General features: G+C 48.2%; 1 protein-coding gene across 1 annotated transcript in view; it reads right to left on the bottom strand.

Annotated features, from left to right (window-relative positions):
- NCKIPSD (NCK interacting protein with SH3 domain) overlaps positions 1-18,255 on the bottom strand; it is a 52,760-nt gene that overhangs the window by 8,754 nt on the left and 25,751 nt on the right. The window contains exons 4-8 of the mRNA XM_082288899.1: positions 17,001-17,088; positions 14,224-14,849; positions 7,908-8,078; positions 6,641-6,727; positions 5,136-5,274 (exon numbers count right to left, since the gene is read on the bottom strand). Of these exons, the coding sequence (XP_082145025.1) occupies positions 5,136-5,274; positions 6,641-6,727; positions 7,908-8,078; positions 14,224-14,849; positions 17,001-17,088 (1,111 nt within the window). The remainder of the gene's footprint in view (positions 1-5,135; positions 5,275-6,640; positions 6,728-7,907; positions 8,079-14,223; positions 14,850-17,000; positions 17,089-18,255) is intronic.

The following is an 18,255-nucleotide window of genomic DNA, read 5'->3' as shown; positions in this document are numbered from 1 at the left end:
TATTGACTGAGCTGTAAGGGTGTTTTTCCCCATTTTAGCACACCACACGCCTTCTGTGCCGTGTGTTTCCAAAGCAATTTAAAAATAATCATAACAAGAGTCCTCTATGTTTTACCCCTCTACTTCAGAGGATCTGGGCAAACTTGATCTGAATAATTAAAAACCTCCCCTGCACAGTCCCAGGACACATCCCATAGTTATGTAATTACTGAACCCAGAAAAAGCATCCATCTGGCCAGCTCAAAATACTGCCTGTTCCAACCAACACCACCCCCAGACAGCCATGCTGCTTGTTACCATCTCTGCACTGCTCTACTTTTGCTACCTCAGCTCTGCCTGAAGGTATAAAAGGTCCCTGGGGAGACCAGATCACTGCTCAGGCTGTGCATCTGCCCACCTCCCAGGCCACGTCTCCAGCACTGATACATCCCAGAGCCTGCTAGTCCAACACAATTTTTGCTGGCAGCAGTTTTATGAGAATGCTCCAAAGGACCCCTGCCAGTGTCTTTCCTGAATTTTAATTAATGGATATCTCTCAATAGATATTTGCAGAACAAAAAAAAGTCGTGGAATAGGATCTGTGCCCTCATCAAATGTAGCCTCTGTCCAGTTCAGCAAGTCTGAAGACAATAGGAAAATGAGTATTATTATATATAGGTTACCACACATACTGGCTAAATAAAGTTCGGCTACATCTTCCAGAAAGAGCCCTGGGGCACAAGGAAACTGAAGGTGTATTTATGAAAAACTGACCAAAACTACTTTTCATTACAGGAGAAAAAGGCCCCTTCAATCTATGATGCTTTTCCTGGCCATACTGCTGCCCTGCACAATACACACCAGTTCCATGGCCCCCTCCAAACCCTTTAAGGTATTTCACTTCTTTGGGCACAAATCAGCCCCTCTCTAAGCACCTGCACCCTGCAGTTTGGCTCTGACTGCAAGGGCTGATGCCTTCACTGTCACCACCTACTCCTGGACTTGGCCAAAGGACTTGGGACATTTGACAGCTCTCGGGTTTACTGTCAACATGGGGAACAAAATGCTACTAAATCATTCCAGCTCCTTGTCCCCTGGAAAGTCAGCTCTGTCAGCAAAGCCCCTCTACTCAAAGCACACACGGACTCTGTCAGAGCTCCACACGAGGCCTTGGTTTTCAATCAGCAAGTACTTTGAGTAAAAATAGATAATTTGCAGCTTAACCAGATACTACAGCATTAACAAGAGTTTGTAGACCATGTGGCAGCAAAGGAAGGCTGAAAACTGCTGTTTACTCTCTGTAAACAGAGAGGGAGGATATTTAATGACTTAAATATAATTCATACTTATATAAGAAGTTCTCAGCTATAAGGTGACAGTGATGCCAAAGCACACGGTAGCAAAAAAGGGGATCTGACAAACTGTTCACCACATGGTTTCTTCATTCTTTCCTCCATGGCTCCCAATGGGAGTTGGGTCTTGGAGGCAGGATACTGCAGTAGGTAGACACAGGGAGCTGCTGTTCTCATGTTCCTAGAAAGGCTTTCATCAACAAAACATTTTCTCTCATCACATCAGGAGCAATAAAATAAAGTGAGAGCCAGAAGCCAGTGATTAACATGGTTGTAGCAAATATGGAAGAACAGACTAGAGATGGGAGGGAAGAGAGTAGTTTTACACCTCCTTGGTCCTTCTGCCATTAACTGATGTCCCTTCATCCTGGTTGACAGTAGCCTATGTGATTAGGAGGCAAACCTTGTTGTATTTCCCTAAAGACAACAAATCAAAGGATGCTGAAACCAGCCAGAAACCCGAACTTGGGGCAAATCCAGATTAACCCAGGACACTCACTCTGCACAGGCTGTACAAGTTTTTGGGAGTGTCCCAGATGCAGCAGGGCAAGACTCCAAGACTCACCATGCTGAAGAACAGAGTAACTGTCAGTCAAAACACAGTTTTTTTTGCTTTACCTTACAGAGCAGCACCAGTGGCTGTAAGAAATTAAATAGTATCAATGCAGCTCTCTTGAAGCAGAGGGACTGCTGATGACAGACTGATAAGCATCACTGAAGCAGCCATGACAGGCAGGAGAGATGCAGCTGTTTGCTCACCAGCCTGTGTTGCTGAAGCCTACTGAGATAGTGGTGCGAAACTGCTATCATGTATGAAAAGCATTTCTCTGAGGCCTTTGAAGGCCTTGCTTCCACCTTCTAGACACAGCAGTGTGAAATGTGGGCACTGGGAGCAGACACAATTGTCTAGGACTGAAAGGAGAAGAGCCTGACAGCTGGCTTGCATGTACACTGTGCTGCAACAAGGGAGAAAGTCATGATTATAGACTGGATTATCTCTGTCTGTTTTCTTTGGAATTACTCTGGCTAACTCTGTCTTGCTGTGGCTTATTATAAGGTATTCTAACATGGATAGATGTGCAGGCAAGCTATAGCAGAGGGAAGGAGCTGTCCAGAAGCAGTAAGACCCAAACATCTGCAGAAGAACTGGCCAGCAGCCAACACGCCTGCATCAGTCCAAGGGTAAAGTCCTTCTCACCAAAGGCACCCAGCATCCACAAACAGAGCTTCTGCCTCAGCTGCTCTTCAATAATAAACCAGAAGGGACCCCACAGAGCTGCTGCAGCCAGTTCCACGCTCCCCAATTGTGCAGTGTTGGCACTGATTGCTCTGGCTCCAGTCACCCACAGAAGGGATTAGCTATTCCACAGCATGTCATGGATCAGCTATTCCCCAGTTTTTAGTAGCAAAATAAGCTCAAGTCGTTCTAGGATTCAAGGTCATGTTTTCACACAAGCTTGCCATTTGCTGGCAGCACATGAAGCAGTAAAGCACCAGAACGGCAGGAGGGAACTGCTAATGCCCTGAAACACCTTTGAAGGACAGACACATTTGGGCCAAGGATGGTTACCCCCCTGCAGCTCCACTGTGAAGGCTGAGAGGACTGGATGCTGCACAGATGCCACTGCACAAGTGCCTACCATAAAGCTGAGCACAAGGAAAGCAGCACAGGATGAGGACACCAATTTGTGAGGCTCCTGTATCCACACAGTGGTCTGTCAGCAAAGGAAGAGCAGCTTCTCACCCTCCAACTGGACCACCTTACAGCAAGGAGGGAAAAAACCCTCACCTTCACATGATGCTAGGGAAAGGGAGATGCTGCAGAGCTGCAGGTTGGCAGCTCAGAGGACACCGTAGAGCCACTTCTCACCCACTTCCATTGCCATGCTTTTAGGACCCCAAAGCAGAGCTAAGACTTGCTGAGAGACAGGCCTGCTCCAGCCTCAGTACTACCTGGACATCAGCAGAGGTGTGCAGAAGTCACACAGGTCAGAGCACAAAGCTCCACAACCACCAAGAGGCTGAATCAGCTGTGCTGTCTGACATGACACAGCCCCGGGCAAAACACAGCATCACTGCAACCAGGCAAGGAACAGCAAGTGTGACCAGCCCACCCTGCCTGCACAAAGACAGCTCAGGAACAGGCCAGTAGACAGAACTCTGTTTGGGAAGGTGCACAGGATGCTCACTTGGAGACAGTCTTTGTGAATGAATGATGGAAGCACAATAAAGTTTATTTTCGGCAGCACAAAATCAGAAAAAATGTTGCTGCAGGAGCACAGTCACAGTCCCATAACCAAGTAGCATTTGTTTCTTGGGCAGTAAGACCTCAGCCTGGAGAAGATGCTTCTCATGCATAACCAGAGTGTGATAAGTTCACAGCACAGGATTTATAAGCAGCAGTAACAAAAGAGAAAGCGTAGCCAACACAGGACTAATACCTGCAGTGCCACACCACCAGCCCTTCGCCCTGCCCTGAAATGCCACCATCCTCACCTTTGAAATGCCTGCACCTCAAAGCATCTAAGAGGAAACAAGGCCTTCTGCAACAGGCTTGATTTTCATCTCCCACAGCTCTTTCCAGACACAAGATGAGCCCTGTTAATGCTGCCCACCACAGTCAGGTTGGCACAGTCTCTTCTGGGATGCTGGGGACAGGAATGTCTACTATGCAGGTTCAGAGTGGTCATCTAGGACATTTACTCGGCTCACATGAAATGGACGGGACAGTCCTGTTCTCTGCAGACCTGCCAACCCCTACAGAGTCTCATCACCAAATTATACCCCTCTGCAGCTTCATGACACCCACAACAAACCAACAGACTGCAACCAGGGCAGCAAGGCTGCAAACACCAGGCTCTTCTGATTTGATCCACGTGGTCACTCAACAGCTACTCTAACTGTGGGTCACAGTTAGCACAAGCCAATGGATTTTCAATGTCCTTTTAAGAGAAAGATGCCACTGCCAGCAGGGGTGGCCTACAGCCTGGCTTCAAAATGGGGAGCAAAGCTGTGACTGTGCAGGACCAGGCACATGTGTGGAGCTGGAAGGTAATGCCAGGGGAGTATTACTACATGCTTAACTTACTCTTAGGCTTTTCCCCAGCATCTCCTTCTGGCTGCTCAGAGATAAAGGACACTGGGCTAAGCAGGAGCTCTGAGGACACGAAGGACATTCCTATTAGTAGCAGGGACAGGTCATCCTAACAAATAGAGGTGTGTGAAGTAGAAGGAACATAAGGGCAAAGCCTGGGCATGGAAAGCAAAGAGCTGGGAAAACCTGGGCTGCGGCACTATCCTGCAGAGGACCAGGACTGCAATGTTAAAAACAGCACTACCATCTCTCTTGGCACAGTGGTGGAGAGAAGGCCTTTTCCTTTAACCAGCACACATCTCACTCACCAGGATGAAACACCACAAAAATTTGGTATAGAAAGCTGAAAAAAACTCTGTAAGAAACTGCAGAGATCTTCCTTGAGATCAGCAGGTATCTCTTGTCAGCATTATAAAACAAAACTGGTACAACTCAAAACGTGTTTTAAGACATCTACAAGAAGTGACACAGATCATTTAATGGCATGTTCAATAGCTGGAGGGCCTCGCACCGTTGGACTGAAATATCCCTTCCTGTGCATTTCTCAGTCACAGCTGTAATAACCTGAATAACTTTAAAGCCAGACACCATTGCCTCCCGAGCACTGGGCATGTGGAGTAGCCAGGCAGTGCGGGGCCGCTGCTGCTGCTGCAAATCATGTAATGGGAAGACACTTTCCCAGGGCCCTGGGAACAGCAGCTCTGGCTCACCCTGGGTGTGAGTCTGCATGTCCCGGGCCAGCTCCATCGGCAGCACGGAATTCACAAGCGTTGAGATGACTGCAGCATCCAGGTTGCACATGGCTCCAAAGCACTTCAACAGCAGCAGGCGCAATGGCACCCTGTGTTCCTGCAAAAACAATTTGTTAGATCAAACCATGTCCCAGAGGAGGGCTCACTCTGAAGCAGAGACACAGCTTCTAGAAGTTCCTGTTGTTGGGAAGCCACAGACCTTCGCAGGGTGACAGTGAACCTAGAAGTTTTAACAAGCACAGGAATCACTTTACAATAATGTTCACAATTGGGCTGGCTACGGGTTGTTGGCACATGTAGTCAGATGCAATGTGGCAGCCAGAGCTCAGATGTGAGATGCCCCATTTCATCCACTAAATCTGGTAACACACCAACAACCCATACCTGTCCCCAGCGGAGAGACTGAATTTGCTGGGTAGCCAGGATTCTCTGAGCACACTAAGGTTTTGTGAATGCTGCTCTGATTAAGGTTTCCTGACAATGTAACATTGGCAAGCTCTCTTTAGGAAGTTTTGGGACATGCAAGGATTTCAGCAAAGATGATGCTCAGCCTGCAGCTCCCGTGCAGGAGCTCTGATGCTGAGGTAACCTTCATACTCTACCCTCAGTCAACAACTCCAGGCTTCAGAGAACACAAGTGAGCCAAGCCTTGGCACTGGGCATGACAGTAGCCAGGACAGGACACCCAACTGCTCCCTACCTGGTCAGGCTTCCTTGGAATTGTGGTCAGAGAAGAGCAGGCAGTGAAAGTCAGCAGGCTCTGTTATGCCCAGCCTGCCTCCCTGCTGCTCTCAGCTATGCTACAGACCCCTGATGCTGAGGTCTGGGTTCAGACACAGAAGTACCAGATGAAAGCAAAATGCCACAAGACTTGATGTGCTGTAGCTGGGGACATAGGGACAAGATGGAGACAAGTTTTTTACTCCCACAGAGTCCTGCAACAGAACATTCCAGGAAGGAGAGGGGCAAAACAACACATCATAGGCGTTTAAGACAAAACTTCAATCTCTTCCTCTGAATACTGATTTCCTTCCTCACTCCCAAGGCTTCTACTCACTACCTACTTTCCTAAGCAAAGTTATTTACTAATGCTCAGGAGTGCATCAATTAAAAGAAGAGCAATTACAGCCTGTCAGATCTCCCAAGGCATCCTCTGAAATCCTTCCTCTAGATACCAGTGATACCAATGCTGTCCCTCAACAGACCAGTAAAAGCAGCAAGCTTTACCCTTCCCAGTGCTAGCTACTGCTTCAAAGTCTACAGCATGCTCTGCTCTTTCACACAACTTTCATGCATAGCATTGACATTAGCCAGCATTCGAAAGGAATATGCTGCAATTCCAGTGAGACCACAGCCCTATCCAAGGGAAACATCTTATATATATATTCATCATACCAACCCTGCTCCTTTGCATCTTCAGGGAAATCTTAAAAAGAGAGGTCTGGTGCATTCTGCCACCTTACCATCTGATAATATGCCACGAGGGACAGGACAGATTCAAACTCATTCTTCTTGCACATTTTCTTGCAAACTTCTGGGTCTGCATCTGTCTGGAAGAAGGAATGGACAGGTAACCCAGTGACACATCAAAGCAGAAGGTGCCTGCTGCAGGGACCTTGAGGGAGTCCACTTGCTTTCAGATGTCAGTAGCCCCAACATCTCACAAAGAAACTGAAGGCAGAGCACAAAAACAGGTCAAGAACCATCACCTTTCATATTCTGCATCAAAGTGGATTCTTGAGAAACACCTCCGCCACAGAGCATGTCTCGGGCTGAAAACATCTAAAACATGACCTGAGCAGCACCTGACTGAGAGCATCACACAGTTATACAGGGCAGCTCCAGCACTGCTCCCATCCTGAGAAGTACATCTCCTCCCACCCCTAAGTGATGAGGAAATGGTTGCACAAAACCCCACTCTGCCTTGCCCTGCAGGCCCACAGCGAGGCAGCACAGGCTGTACGTGGAGTGACAAAGACCTTGGCATTTATTACAGAAAATTTACCTGTTCTGTTTATGTCAGAACTGGAGAGGACTACAAAATAGTGCCAGAGCAAACCCCACACCAGTACCTCTAGCACAGACCATGTCACTGCACTGAGGGCAGCTCCCACATCATCCCCACATACAGACGGACTTGTACATACTGGTGAGAGCATTGGGACAGTAATCCCACTGCTGCTCACTATGGGCACGTTCCTCTCCTGTATGCACAGATGTGTCAGATGCTTTATACTTTCTCACAAAAACAGCTTTAAAGCTCACTTTCAAGGCAACCAAAGAATGTTCTTTGCATTTAATGAGCTTCACTCCACAAGTACCCACCAGCAAGGGAGGATGTTTTAAGTGGAAGATGTTTTACATGGGCCTAGGAGTGCAACAACCCTCACCAGAGACTTCCAGGTTTTCTGCGGGAGGTTAGGTTTTTTTGGAGGTGGGGGTTTATATCCTCTTTTGATAGGTAAATACCACAGTTCCCATGAAGAACAGCTCAGTAACGCTTTTCAGAACAGCTTTGTAAGGTAGAATGGAGAGTAAAGGCAGCTCAAGAGCCCTACAGAGCCCACAGAGAAGGGTAGGGCTTCACAATGACAGTGAAGGATGCACAAGAAACCTGTGCCCCCTGAAACAGCAGATCCAGTGGCAACACCGGGGTGAAGGAAGTCAATAAAAGGAACTTCACCAGGGCTGTCTTCTCTGCTCTGCCTGTAAAGAGAGGAATTTACTCACCAGGATGCGAAGCAGCTCCTCCAGGTAGCAGCAGATGACATTCTCATCCTCGTAGAGTGCCCAGCTGCGCTGCTGAGCATCATCCTTGTGCCTGGCCAGATCTGCAAAGATCACCTCCAGACGCTGCTCGTCGTGGCAGATCTGGCCCGAGGGCAGCCCCGCACTCAGGTTCTGCACGACAGCAAAACCACTGGTTAGTGGGGCCCTGACAGCTGGCTGTTGTTTGGGTGCCTGTTTCCTGCAATCTTGTCTCACGACTGGCGGCTGACCTCATTCAGTCAAGAGCTGGCAGTACAAAACCAGTAAGTTTGTGACACATGTTATTTCAGGAGCCTCTACCCTCTGTAGATTCTGGAAATCATCCCAAAAATGGGAAAGGCCAAACCAGCCTGGTATGGGCCAGGACCACTGCCAGGCAGCAGCTGAGCACCCCCAGCAAAACAGATGTGTCCTGGACACCAAACCACACTGCACAGCTACCTCGAGGCAGGAGAAGTTCCCTCTGCTGCCCAATCCCCCAAGCCTGAAAGGGACAGATCTGCCTTTAATCCTTGGCTCCAGAGCAAGGACTTGTATGGTCCTTTCCATGCCAGCTGCTCTAGGCCTGGATTTTCTGCAGCAAGAACAGGAACCAATTCATCATGGGCTGCTTTGGTTTTGCTTCATTCCAAACAGCAGAGCTCCACTGTTCACCACAGCTTTGAAGCGTGTAGCCACTCAGTAAATCTTACTGCACACATTCCTTTCTCAAACTGCTGTCAACTGCACCCCCATCACTTCTGCCTCATACACAACCCTTGCCATGAAGGTCTCACTCTTCAGTTGCCTTTCCTTTGCTTTTCCTCTCCATCAAGAAAGACGGGAATGTTGAGGGAGCGTTTAACCTGCCCCAACAGCTGCTGTGCTCTGGGATTTAGGATAAGCCTCTAGGACCTAAGTATATCACATGAATCACTTGGTTTCCAGAAAGCAAGGCAAGAAGGGGGGTTCAGTACATGGAACTGAGCTGATCACAGTTGATGAGCCCAGGCACCATTAAGAGAGGTAAGGACTAATTTGTGAAATAGCTTAAATTATATACACAAGGGTTTGGCAGCAGTGACAACAAGCAGCAGGAGATCAGCAAGGTGGAAGAGAATCAAGCTGAGAAATTCAAGCAACAGCGAAAACCCACTCACTGAGACCAAATTCCTAAAAATTTTTGGACGAGGCTGTCTTATCACAAGCAGTAACAAGTCATGATCACTCAGTGAGAAAAGGCCTTTACAGCTTAACAGCCAGGACATCTGTCCTGGTGCAGCTCCTTCCAACAGGTTGGCTGTGCAGGCAGGGGCAGCAAGCCTTTAGGCAGACTTCACTTTGGGAGCAGAGCAGAAGGATTTCATTTGGAGACACAAGCCCATGTCTTGTGCCAGGTGTGACACTTGCAGTTGCACACCTGCACGTGGATGGCCCTTCCTGCCCATCTCCCACCCTCCAGCCCTCTCTGGGGAAACCACTCCATGTTTAACAGTAATGTCTTGCCTGCTTTATTAGAGACAGAATTGTTAGTCATTTGCTTTGGGGTATGAATTAATTTCATTAATTTAATGGACTTCAAGTCCATGCTTCAGTTATACAATAAAAAAGTTTTCTTGTTGCTGCTTCTTACATAATTTTTGTCAGGCAGGTAATGAAGGAAGGAGCATGCAGGTTTAACACAAGCCTCTGTACACTCTTGAAATTTTGGGAAGCTGCGGGTGGCCTAGCAGAAAAGCAGGTAACCAGCTGTGAGAGAGCACAACAGCTTTCAGGAGCTGAGTACAAACACAAGAATTTCCCTCTGGTGATTTATCAGAAGCAAATACATCAAGAGACTTACTTCATCTTGTCATCTCTCTGCTTCTCCCTAGGAGGACCTACAGCACTGCAGTGTCACCTGCCTGTCCCAGCTGCTTGGGAGAGGGTTCTCCATTCATGTGCCTACTCACATCCTCCTCAATGGAGCACTGCAGAGCCAGTCCTACCTCAATCCACTGCTGGGACTCTTTTTGGATGATCATTTTAATGAGTACTCGTTTTAATGATCACTCTATTCAGCCTCTTACCATTAATCTACTTTCTCCAATCCTTCATCTGCAGCCCTTAACGACTCCACTGAGCACCAAGCTCCTAATGGACTTGGATGAGATCAATCCATTAACAAGCTCTTCCATCTGACCATGTAACTACACCTCACACTGTCTCAGTGCACCATCAGCACCATTCTCAGCCCTCCCATCACCAGGGTCAGGTCTCTGCTTATTAAACATCTTGGCAGATACTACAACCTGCAGCATCATCATATGGTCATTTCCAGGAATCTGCTGGCGAGCCCATAAGCAGAAGGCGATTTCAGTATTTCTAACAATGCCACTTTGCATTATCTTGCTGCTTCAAATAGTTCCCTGCCCCCAGCCCAGCAGAACAAGCTGCTGCAGGGATTTCATTCTTCCTGAGCAGCCCCAAACCATTTTGGGAACTTTATCATACCCACACTACTCAGAGGTGGCCACGCCTGCCATGCAAACCCAGCTGCTGTCCTGCCCATTTCTTATTTTCCCATTGCCATGCCTCCCTCCCCCCCTCCCCACCAGCAAGTGCAGTGGATCACCAGTGCCATGGGTACACACATCTTCCCTCCAGATGAGCCCCAAAACCATACAGCCAGTTTTCAGACACATTTCAGGCAGACTGCTCTGGGGCTTCCTCCACCCTCTGGGCAGCAAACTGTTCCCACTGCAACACCATCCACAGAAACCAGACAGCTAACACTGCTCCCAACACACACAGACCGCCAGGCTCCTCAGCAGCTGCTAAATGAGATGAAACGTGGTGCAAGAGAGATGCCTGACTTCAGCTGAGCCAAGTGTCCCAGGGCAGGCCTTTCACACACACTCTTTCAGCAGCATCAGGTCAGCTCCCAGCTGACACAGCCCCATCCAGGGCAGGTCAGCTCTGCAGGGAGGCAGTGTCGGCCATGTACAGACCTGTGGGTGTCACAGGGAGAGAGCAGCACTTGGCTTTCAACCCCCACATTAGCTGTGCCTCGGGAAGGTCTCTGCAGCCTTTGCTGTTCAGGGGTCCCAGCGACCTGCAGCCCAACACACATGGGCTCCACAGACATCCTCAGCAGCTCTCTGGAGGAGTGGGACCATTACAGCTGAGCCGGGATGGCTGCGTGCAGTCCTCTGCCACAGACCTTCATAAAGGCTCTTCCAGAAATCACTGAGGAAAAGACTTGCCTAGGCATTAATGCATTCCTCCCACCCTCCAGATTCGCCTTTGTTACAGTATCTCACTGAGGAGGAGTCCTCCTAACAGCCCAGCCAAAGCACTCGCCTTGAAAGCACTCACCCTGCTGATCTTCCCTTGTCTCGGGTGAGTGTGGGGACAGAGCTCTCATGGGAAGTTGAGCCCCAGAGCAGCCTTTGTGTCTTGTCAAAAGCAAGTCTCCTTTAAGCAAAGCTGAATCAATGAATGAATGGGAAGGCAGCCACAGGGCTTCAGGACAAGGAGAGGGTTTCAGCCACATTAGCCATGAGGTTTGTCAGAGCTCGTTGAGGACAACAGGCACTGGTGATGGGCAGCTGGGAGCAGGTCACAGCCCAGCACTACAAGGGAACCCCCCCCCCAGGAACACATCACCTCCCACATCAACTTTCTGACTCGTTCCTCCATCTCCACCACATCCAAGAACAGTCTGACCCCACTCAGCAGCTTGGGCTCAGCTAGAAGACTGACCTACATTACACATCTTTGTCAGCAGTTTTCAAGCTTAAATTTAAGGCAACCAGAGATGGGTCTGAGTCACAACTAAAACACAGCAATGCAATCTTAATAAAAAGCAGATAAGTGGTTTCTGAGTTCTCCCTCTCAAGGTGCAGCTAGCTTGTGCATTGGGCACTTCTGGTTGTCTCACACTAAGTTTAGTAAATCTGCAAAACTCAACCTCCTTAGACACGATATCTACAGTACTACCCCCTCCTCTCAGATGGGAGATAATCCAACAGACCTGAAGGCAATCACATATCACCAAAACCTACTAATCCAAGTGACTCTCTAGAAGCCCAAAAACCAGGCAGCATCTCTATCATCTTTAGGTATGTCTAAATTTCCAATGAGGTCCCATAAAAGCCAGCTCCAGTTTAGATAGTCACTGCAATGCTGCCTTTGAAAAGAGGTTTCAGTCACCTTGTGCATCTTACCCAGTCACTGTGACATTTATCAGGAGCCAGCTCACGGACAAGGAGAGGGGCCGTTTCCAAGGCCGGGCCAAATGTGGACACAGGGAAGCCAACCTGGCAGGTTTGCTCCTGCAGATCAGGGTTCCCCAAATAGTATGGTACCTCTGAAGCATCTTTCCTAAGGTGTGAGATCCTCAGCATCCTCCTTGTCTCTGCTGTTCCCCCAACTTAGCCTTAAGTCACCTCTTGAAAAGAGCAGCAGGATGATGTCCCAGCATCTTTTATTCTCTAAAAAAAAAATGTCCCTGTACAAACTCCCTGCTGGAGGAGCAGCAAGGTAAATAAGACCGAAGTGCTACCACTATTCAACCTTCAAAAGGCACTGGGGATAGAAGCAAGGTAATGGATTCTGGAATTGATTTAGTAGACCAGTGAGCTGACTCTAAATTAAGACTGGAATAGGAATAGAAAGGATATAACTAATTAAAGAACATGATACAAAAGGTTGAAGCAGGTATGGTATCTACTATGAGCAGACCAAAGCTTTAAATCAAAGCTGATATCTTGCTCTGTTTTAGGGAGTTGAAGAAAAAAACCTTGAAAAATATGCAAGAGAAGAGTTGCTCGTGTATTTGCATGGATTGGGGAGTAGAGGGATTTCAGAAGTTACAAATTAAAGAAAAAAAGTCCTTGACCTAGAGCTGACAACTCAGCAACAATTCTACACAGAAACCCCTGAGATTGTGGAATGATTTGGTATAATGAACAACACAAAGCCAACGATAATAATTTGTACCACTAAACCACACTAGTGAAGCTACGGCAGTGCAGCCAGCCCACAAGTACACATGACCACCCTCCCAAATGTTAGAGCTGATCTTCTACACCAGGTGAACAACCTCACCTGGGACCAGGCCCCCACATATCAGCAGAGCTGTATCATCTGTGTGGGACACAGAAAAAATGCACACCAGATCGACAACATTTACACCTGAGCACTGAGCAAGCCCATCCAGGCTCTCCTTCTGAAAGCAGTACTGCTCAAGATAGGTATGAAGAGGTGTAACAGGATGGCACAGAACGTCTGCTGTGTCTCCATACATTACTGGTCATTTTAAAATCCCACAGGTGTCCTAGATGACAGATACCATATCAGTTACCAGTAGATCCATACTCATCCCTGCACCAGCATCAGTTTCTTCCCATCCTTTTCAGGCTGGTCTGCAGCAATGACCATGAAATCAAGGCTTTCAAATCCCCTCTGCAGAAACCTGGCACTAAATGACTTCTGTGGAATTAAGCTTATTGTATCCTGAGTACAGGTATTAATGAAAAAAATAATATTCAAATCTTGGACAAGGTACAAATATCAGAAGACTGAACTTCTCAGCATGCAAGACAGAGCCAGAACATTTGCTTGAAACAGCTAAACTTTTTTGCTGAATCTAGTTCACACATTGACAGGGCATTGTTACTGGAGAAGGAAGCAATTAACCATTGGGTTATGGCCACAAACAGAGACTTGATGATTGCTTACAGGGCCCTCTATTCAGTGCAAACAGTCAACCAGATTATGATTTGATGTAAAACGTGAATGTCATTAGCTCTCCATATTCGAATGCCTCTGAACAGTTCATTATAATCTTGCCATTAGCAATGGAATTCCAATCTTAGAAATTTTTATATGACGCACACTCCTCAGGGCTGCATTGAGCAAGTGGGAGCTGAAATTTATTATCCCTCCAGCTAAAGCAGAGGGCTGTCCAGGTGCACTTCACCATTTCAATGACTGATGCAGAAGGAGAAATATAGGATTATTTTGACATAAGGTTTATTTAGAACAAGCTCAAGATACTGCTCCAACTCAAGACTATGTCATTCATCTGCAGCTCATCTGGGGAATAAACTCACCTGTTTTCCACTTCTCTGCTAACAGTACTTGGACCTGGCTTAGATCCCTGGCTCCCCTGGCTGGACATTTACCCCCATCTACCACCTTTCCTTTGGGATCTCACTGCATTTCTCATCCCAAACATCAGGAGCTCATTGAGCTCACAACACCTTGATGCTTGGTCTGCAGCAGTCCCCACTCCAAGCCCCACACATGTTACCTTACTCTCCACCACGGAGATGAGGATCTGCTCCATGATGCTGCTGGTTGCAGGGATGGAGGTCTGGATGTGGCCGATGACGATGCCGATGGCCACGCGGGACAGCTCGTAGCTGAGGTGGGTGTTCCTGCGCACCAGCTCGATCAGTTCGGCACCAATTGTCTTGGGCACGGAGGCCACCAGGCCACTGGGTTCTGCTGGCAGCGACTCCACCCCAGCTGCCTTCTTATCCTCCAGGCAGAGGTTGCTGAAGGCATCCAGGCTTGCAGGGGGGGCCACAGCAGTTTTCTTTACCTGAGAAGTCTTCTCCCCATCCACGTTGTGGGACCTCTGGCTCCCCCCTTCAGCTGGCGGTGCTGGGGCAGCCCTCTTGGACTGGGGAGATTTGCTGGAATCCTTTGGGGAAGTCCCATAACGGGAATGGGTCACAGAGCCGCTGTCCAAATTGCGTGTGATCGTGGTATGGACACTCCGGCTCGGGACAGGGGGTGGAGTGTTGGCAGGACTGGAGGTGGCTGTTGGGAGAGCGGTCTCGGACACAGAAGAAGCAGTGTACAAGGTATCCAGGGATGTCGTGCTTATAGAGGAGGCACTAGAAGCTGACCCAGGAATAATTTCAACAGCATCTGAAAGGGAACAATTAAACATGCCTTAGCAACAGCATCAAAGGAAAAGAGAAAAAAACCAAATTGCTACAGCGCAGTCCATTAAAAGGCTCATTGTGCATGCGACCAGAGCAGTTTAACTCCTCTTCCTGCCTCACTTATCTCAAAGCAAAATTGTACCAGTTCTCTCTGGAGCATTCCCACACAATCACCTCTTTAGAAAGGGGAAAGCTACTCTGTTGAGATGAATACCCTTCAAAGGGCTTAGTGTTTTACACAGGGGGAGGGAGGGAGGGACGGACAGAACTAAGAGACAGCAAAGTCTTTTCCCCCTGGGTTAGGCTTTTTCTGCATTAAGGATGTAAGCCCTCACTTTAGAAAGATGGTGTCTCAGAACTGCAAGACACAGAAGGCTTCACACACCAGCCTGCACCTCCCTCTTGCACACACCCCACAGTTAGCACCGACAGTGAAGGAAACACTTGACTGACAACCTCTCTAGTCCCTCCCTTTCAGCACTCTCCAACACTTGATCATGAGTCCTGCAGCCCTGCTAGCACCCCCTGATTTCACTAGCCTCCACACTATCTGCTCTACTGTATTTCTCCCCCAACCTCTAGTTTTGACTAGCTCTAGCAGTGGGAATTCCACCTTCCAAGGCAAAAAAACCATAACGAGCAAAGAGATATTAAGATTTTTCTTCCCTTTAACCTGGTCTTACATATCGTTTTGATAAATCTTATCCGTTAGTTTCTAGTGGGCAGAAATGTATCTGAGTCCTTCCCTGACTATGAAAACAATTACTTGGGCAAACAGTGGGCTACCTAGAGCTTCCCAGGAGCAGCTGGTGTTAGTGCTGGTATAGAAGCAGCTGCACCCCATGGGGAGCCCAGTTCTCAGGGAAGGCAGTTACACACCTCCCACCCACAAAGGAAGGAGCAGTGGGACAGATGTGAAATGCCTTTGCTGCCCCTCTGCAGGCAACTCCAACCCCTCCTGCTCCATCAGTGCTTGGAGCCCTCCACTAGTCCATCCACCAGTCCCCCAAAAGTAAACACCAGCTAGGCAGAAAAACTGGGCCCTTCCTCCCACACAGGTTCAGCATCCCTCTTTTTCCTCCTCCTCACAGAGGATCAATTCATGAATCATAGCTCCCCCCATGCTTCATTAAATCAAAATAATGAGTTGAATGAAACTGACCTTTGTGAACTCCCACTACTCCAGTGAAAAATGGCTCAATACCATTAAGTACCATTAAGGAAGCTGGTGCTGGTCCCAGGTCTCAATTACCTGCAAGTCAATAGCTCTGCCCTGCTCCACACAAGGGGACACGAGTGGGCTTGAGATGGGCTGAGTGTCACCAATGGCATCACTGTCACAGCACAGCAGAGCACTTGGGCAAGCTGGCAGCAAGTCAGCAGGATGAGCACAGCTCTGTCAGCCCAACCACGCTGAAGACGGAGAAGCTCCTGCCCTGGCCCCATGGTCCTGCTCTCAAGTGTTCCTCACTAGCTGCTCCTCTGCCTGTGGGCAGCACATAAGCAAACGTGTCCCTGGTATTATTACTGCTCCTTACAGGCACAAGCCACTGAATTTATGGAAATCCCACCACTGTACAAAGAAAGTGCTCAACAGATTGGGAGTCAAAAGCAAGACCTGAGACTGCATTAAAAGCCAGTGAGTCCCCCTGGTGAAGTATCACACTCTTCACTGCAAGGGAACACTCCCTCTGCCTTATTGGGAGATGGCCATGGTGTCTGTGGGAGAAAAAGGATCTTAAACCACTGCAGTTGTGCACTGGCCAGACTAGCCATAGGAGCAAGCAGAGAGTTGCTCCATGGAGAGCACTATGATTCCCGGGGCCATAGGCACTGAAAGAGCAGGAGGATGCTGTACCTGGCACCCATCCACAAGCTGCTCAGACCCTCCCAAATCAGAACAGGCTTGAAGGAGTACTGGTCACCAGCTCAGGACCATTAGCATTAAAACCTACAGGAATCTAGGCTATATATATTTTACAGATATATTTGTAAGGATATAAACCATATAGGACTTCAGGAAATGGATAAGGATGCTCATCTAAGCACAAACCAGAAGCATTCAGGTCTCATGGCTGTTACATTGCCCAGTGTCCATTTCATGCCCGAGACCTGGAGAGCAGTTTGTCCTTACTTTTAATGGGAGCAGCAATCTGTGTGTTCTTGCGCTTCTCTGGAGGTGGGGGGGTGACAGGAGCAGCACGCCGGGACTGTGGTGGGATCTATAAGGAAAGATTTCAGAGCAATCAAAGGAGGTTGACAATAAAGACATTTTCTTTTACGAAGCTTTCTTTCTCGCGTGCATGTGTGGATTTGTCCTTACATCTCTCTCGTCATTTGAGGCAGTTTTCTCAGGAGGACAGATGTTAATAGGCGGCCTCCTAGAAGAACAAAGCAGCACTCAAACTGACTTCATCCCCTCCCTGTGACAGGCAAAGCAGCCCTTGTTTAATTGCTGTGTTCAGCAGCACATGGCACATACGTCGTGTAGACCTGTCAAGCATTTATTCCTCCTTTATTCCAAATGCAATCCCACACACTTACCATGTCTCCACATTACTCTCAATAGCTCCACAGAGGCTGCAAACAGAGTGCGTATTTACACACTCTTCTGGAGAGATCCATTACATCAGCTACAAATACCCTTGCAGACAGACAAGACCAAGGACTGGAAACATGTAAATGCTTTTTCCATGCTTTCAAAGCTATTTCTGCTCAGGCAGGGAGAAAATAGGGCTTGACCCTCTGTGCAGTACTATGCTACCTATAGCAAGACGCACTGGGAGAAGCTTTGCCAGGGAGTTGCATTAACTCTCCACATCTGGGGTTTCTCCTGTAAGTCTCTTCTTCTAGGATTGCCAAACAAGCAATGTATGAGCCCCAGGCTCAGATTCCTACACTCATCTTTTCCTGTCAGATCTAAACACCATGATCACCAATATCACTTTCACGCACAATCACTCCAGGGAGGTGCAGCCTCAGGGTTAACCTCTAATCAGTAGGGCATCACTGAACACAGCAGCCAAGCTAGGTGGGAGCATGTTGCATCAATACTCCAGTCCCCACAGCCCAGCAGCTCAGGGCCAGGAGACTCTGCTTGGGACCTCTTAGGACTGCTGGGATTCAGAGCCTGCTGCCTCAAACGTGCCTCTGCTTTTATGGGATATTGCAATCGCTGTCTGGCCAAACCTCCCAGGGGAGTACAGGAAGGGAAAGGAGGTGATGGTCTGAATGCCTTGGGTCACCCAGCTTTCAACCATTTGGAATCTATAGTGACATTCAGTCCATCACAAAAGTGAAAATTTTCCAGGTTTGTTTAGCCCTGGAAGAAAAGTTTTTCTGTGCCCTGTCATTGCTGAATAGACCTATATGAACACCACAGAGGGCAC

The sequence above is a fragment of the Coloeus monedula genome (assembly GCF_965178545.1).
Source record: "Coloeus monedula genome assembly, chromosome: 11".
In the NCBI taxonomy this organism is placed as follows: Eukaryota; Metazoa; Chordata; class Aves; order Passeriformes; family Corvidae; genus Coloeus; species Coloeus monedula.
Note: the sequence above shows the minus strand (reverse complement) of the source record. Positions and strands in the feature narration are given on the sequence as shown.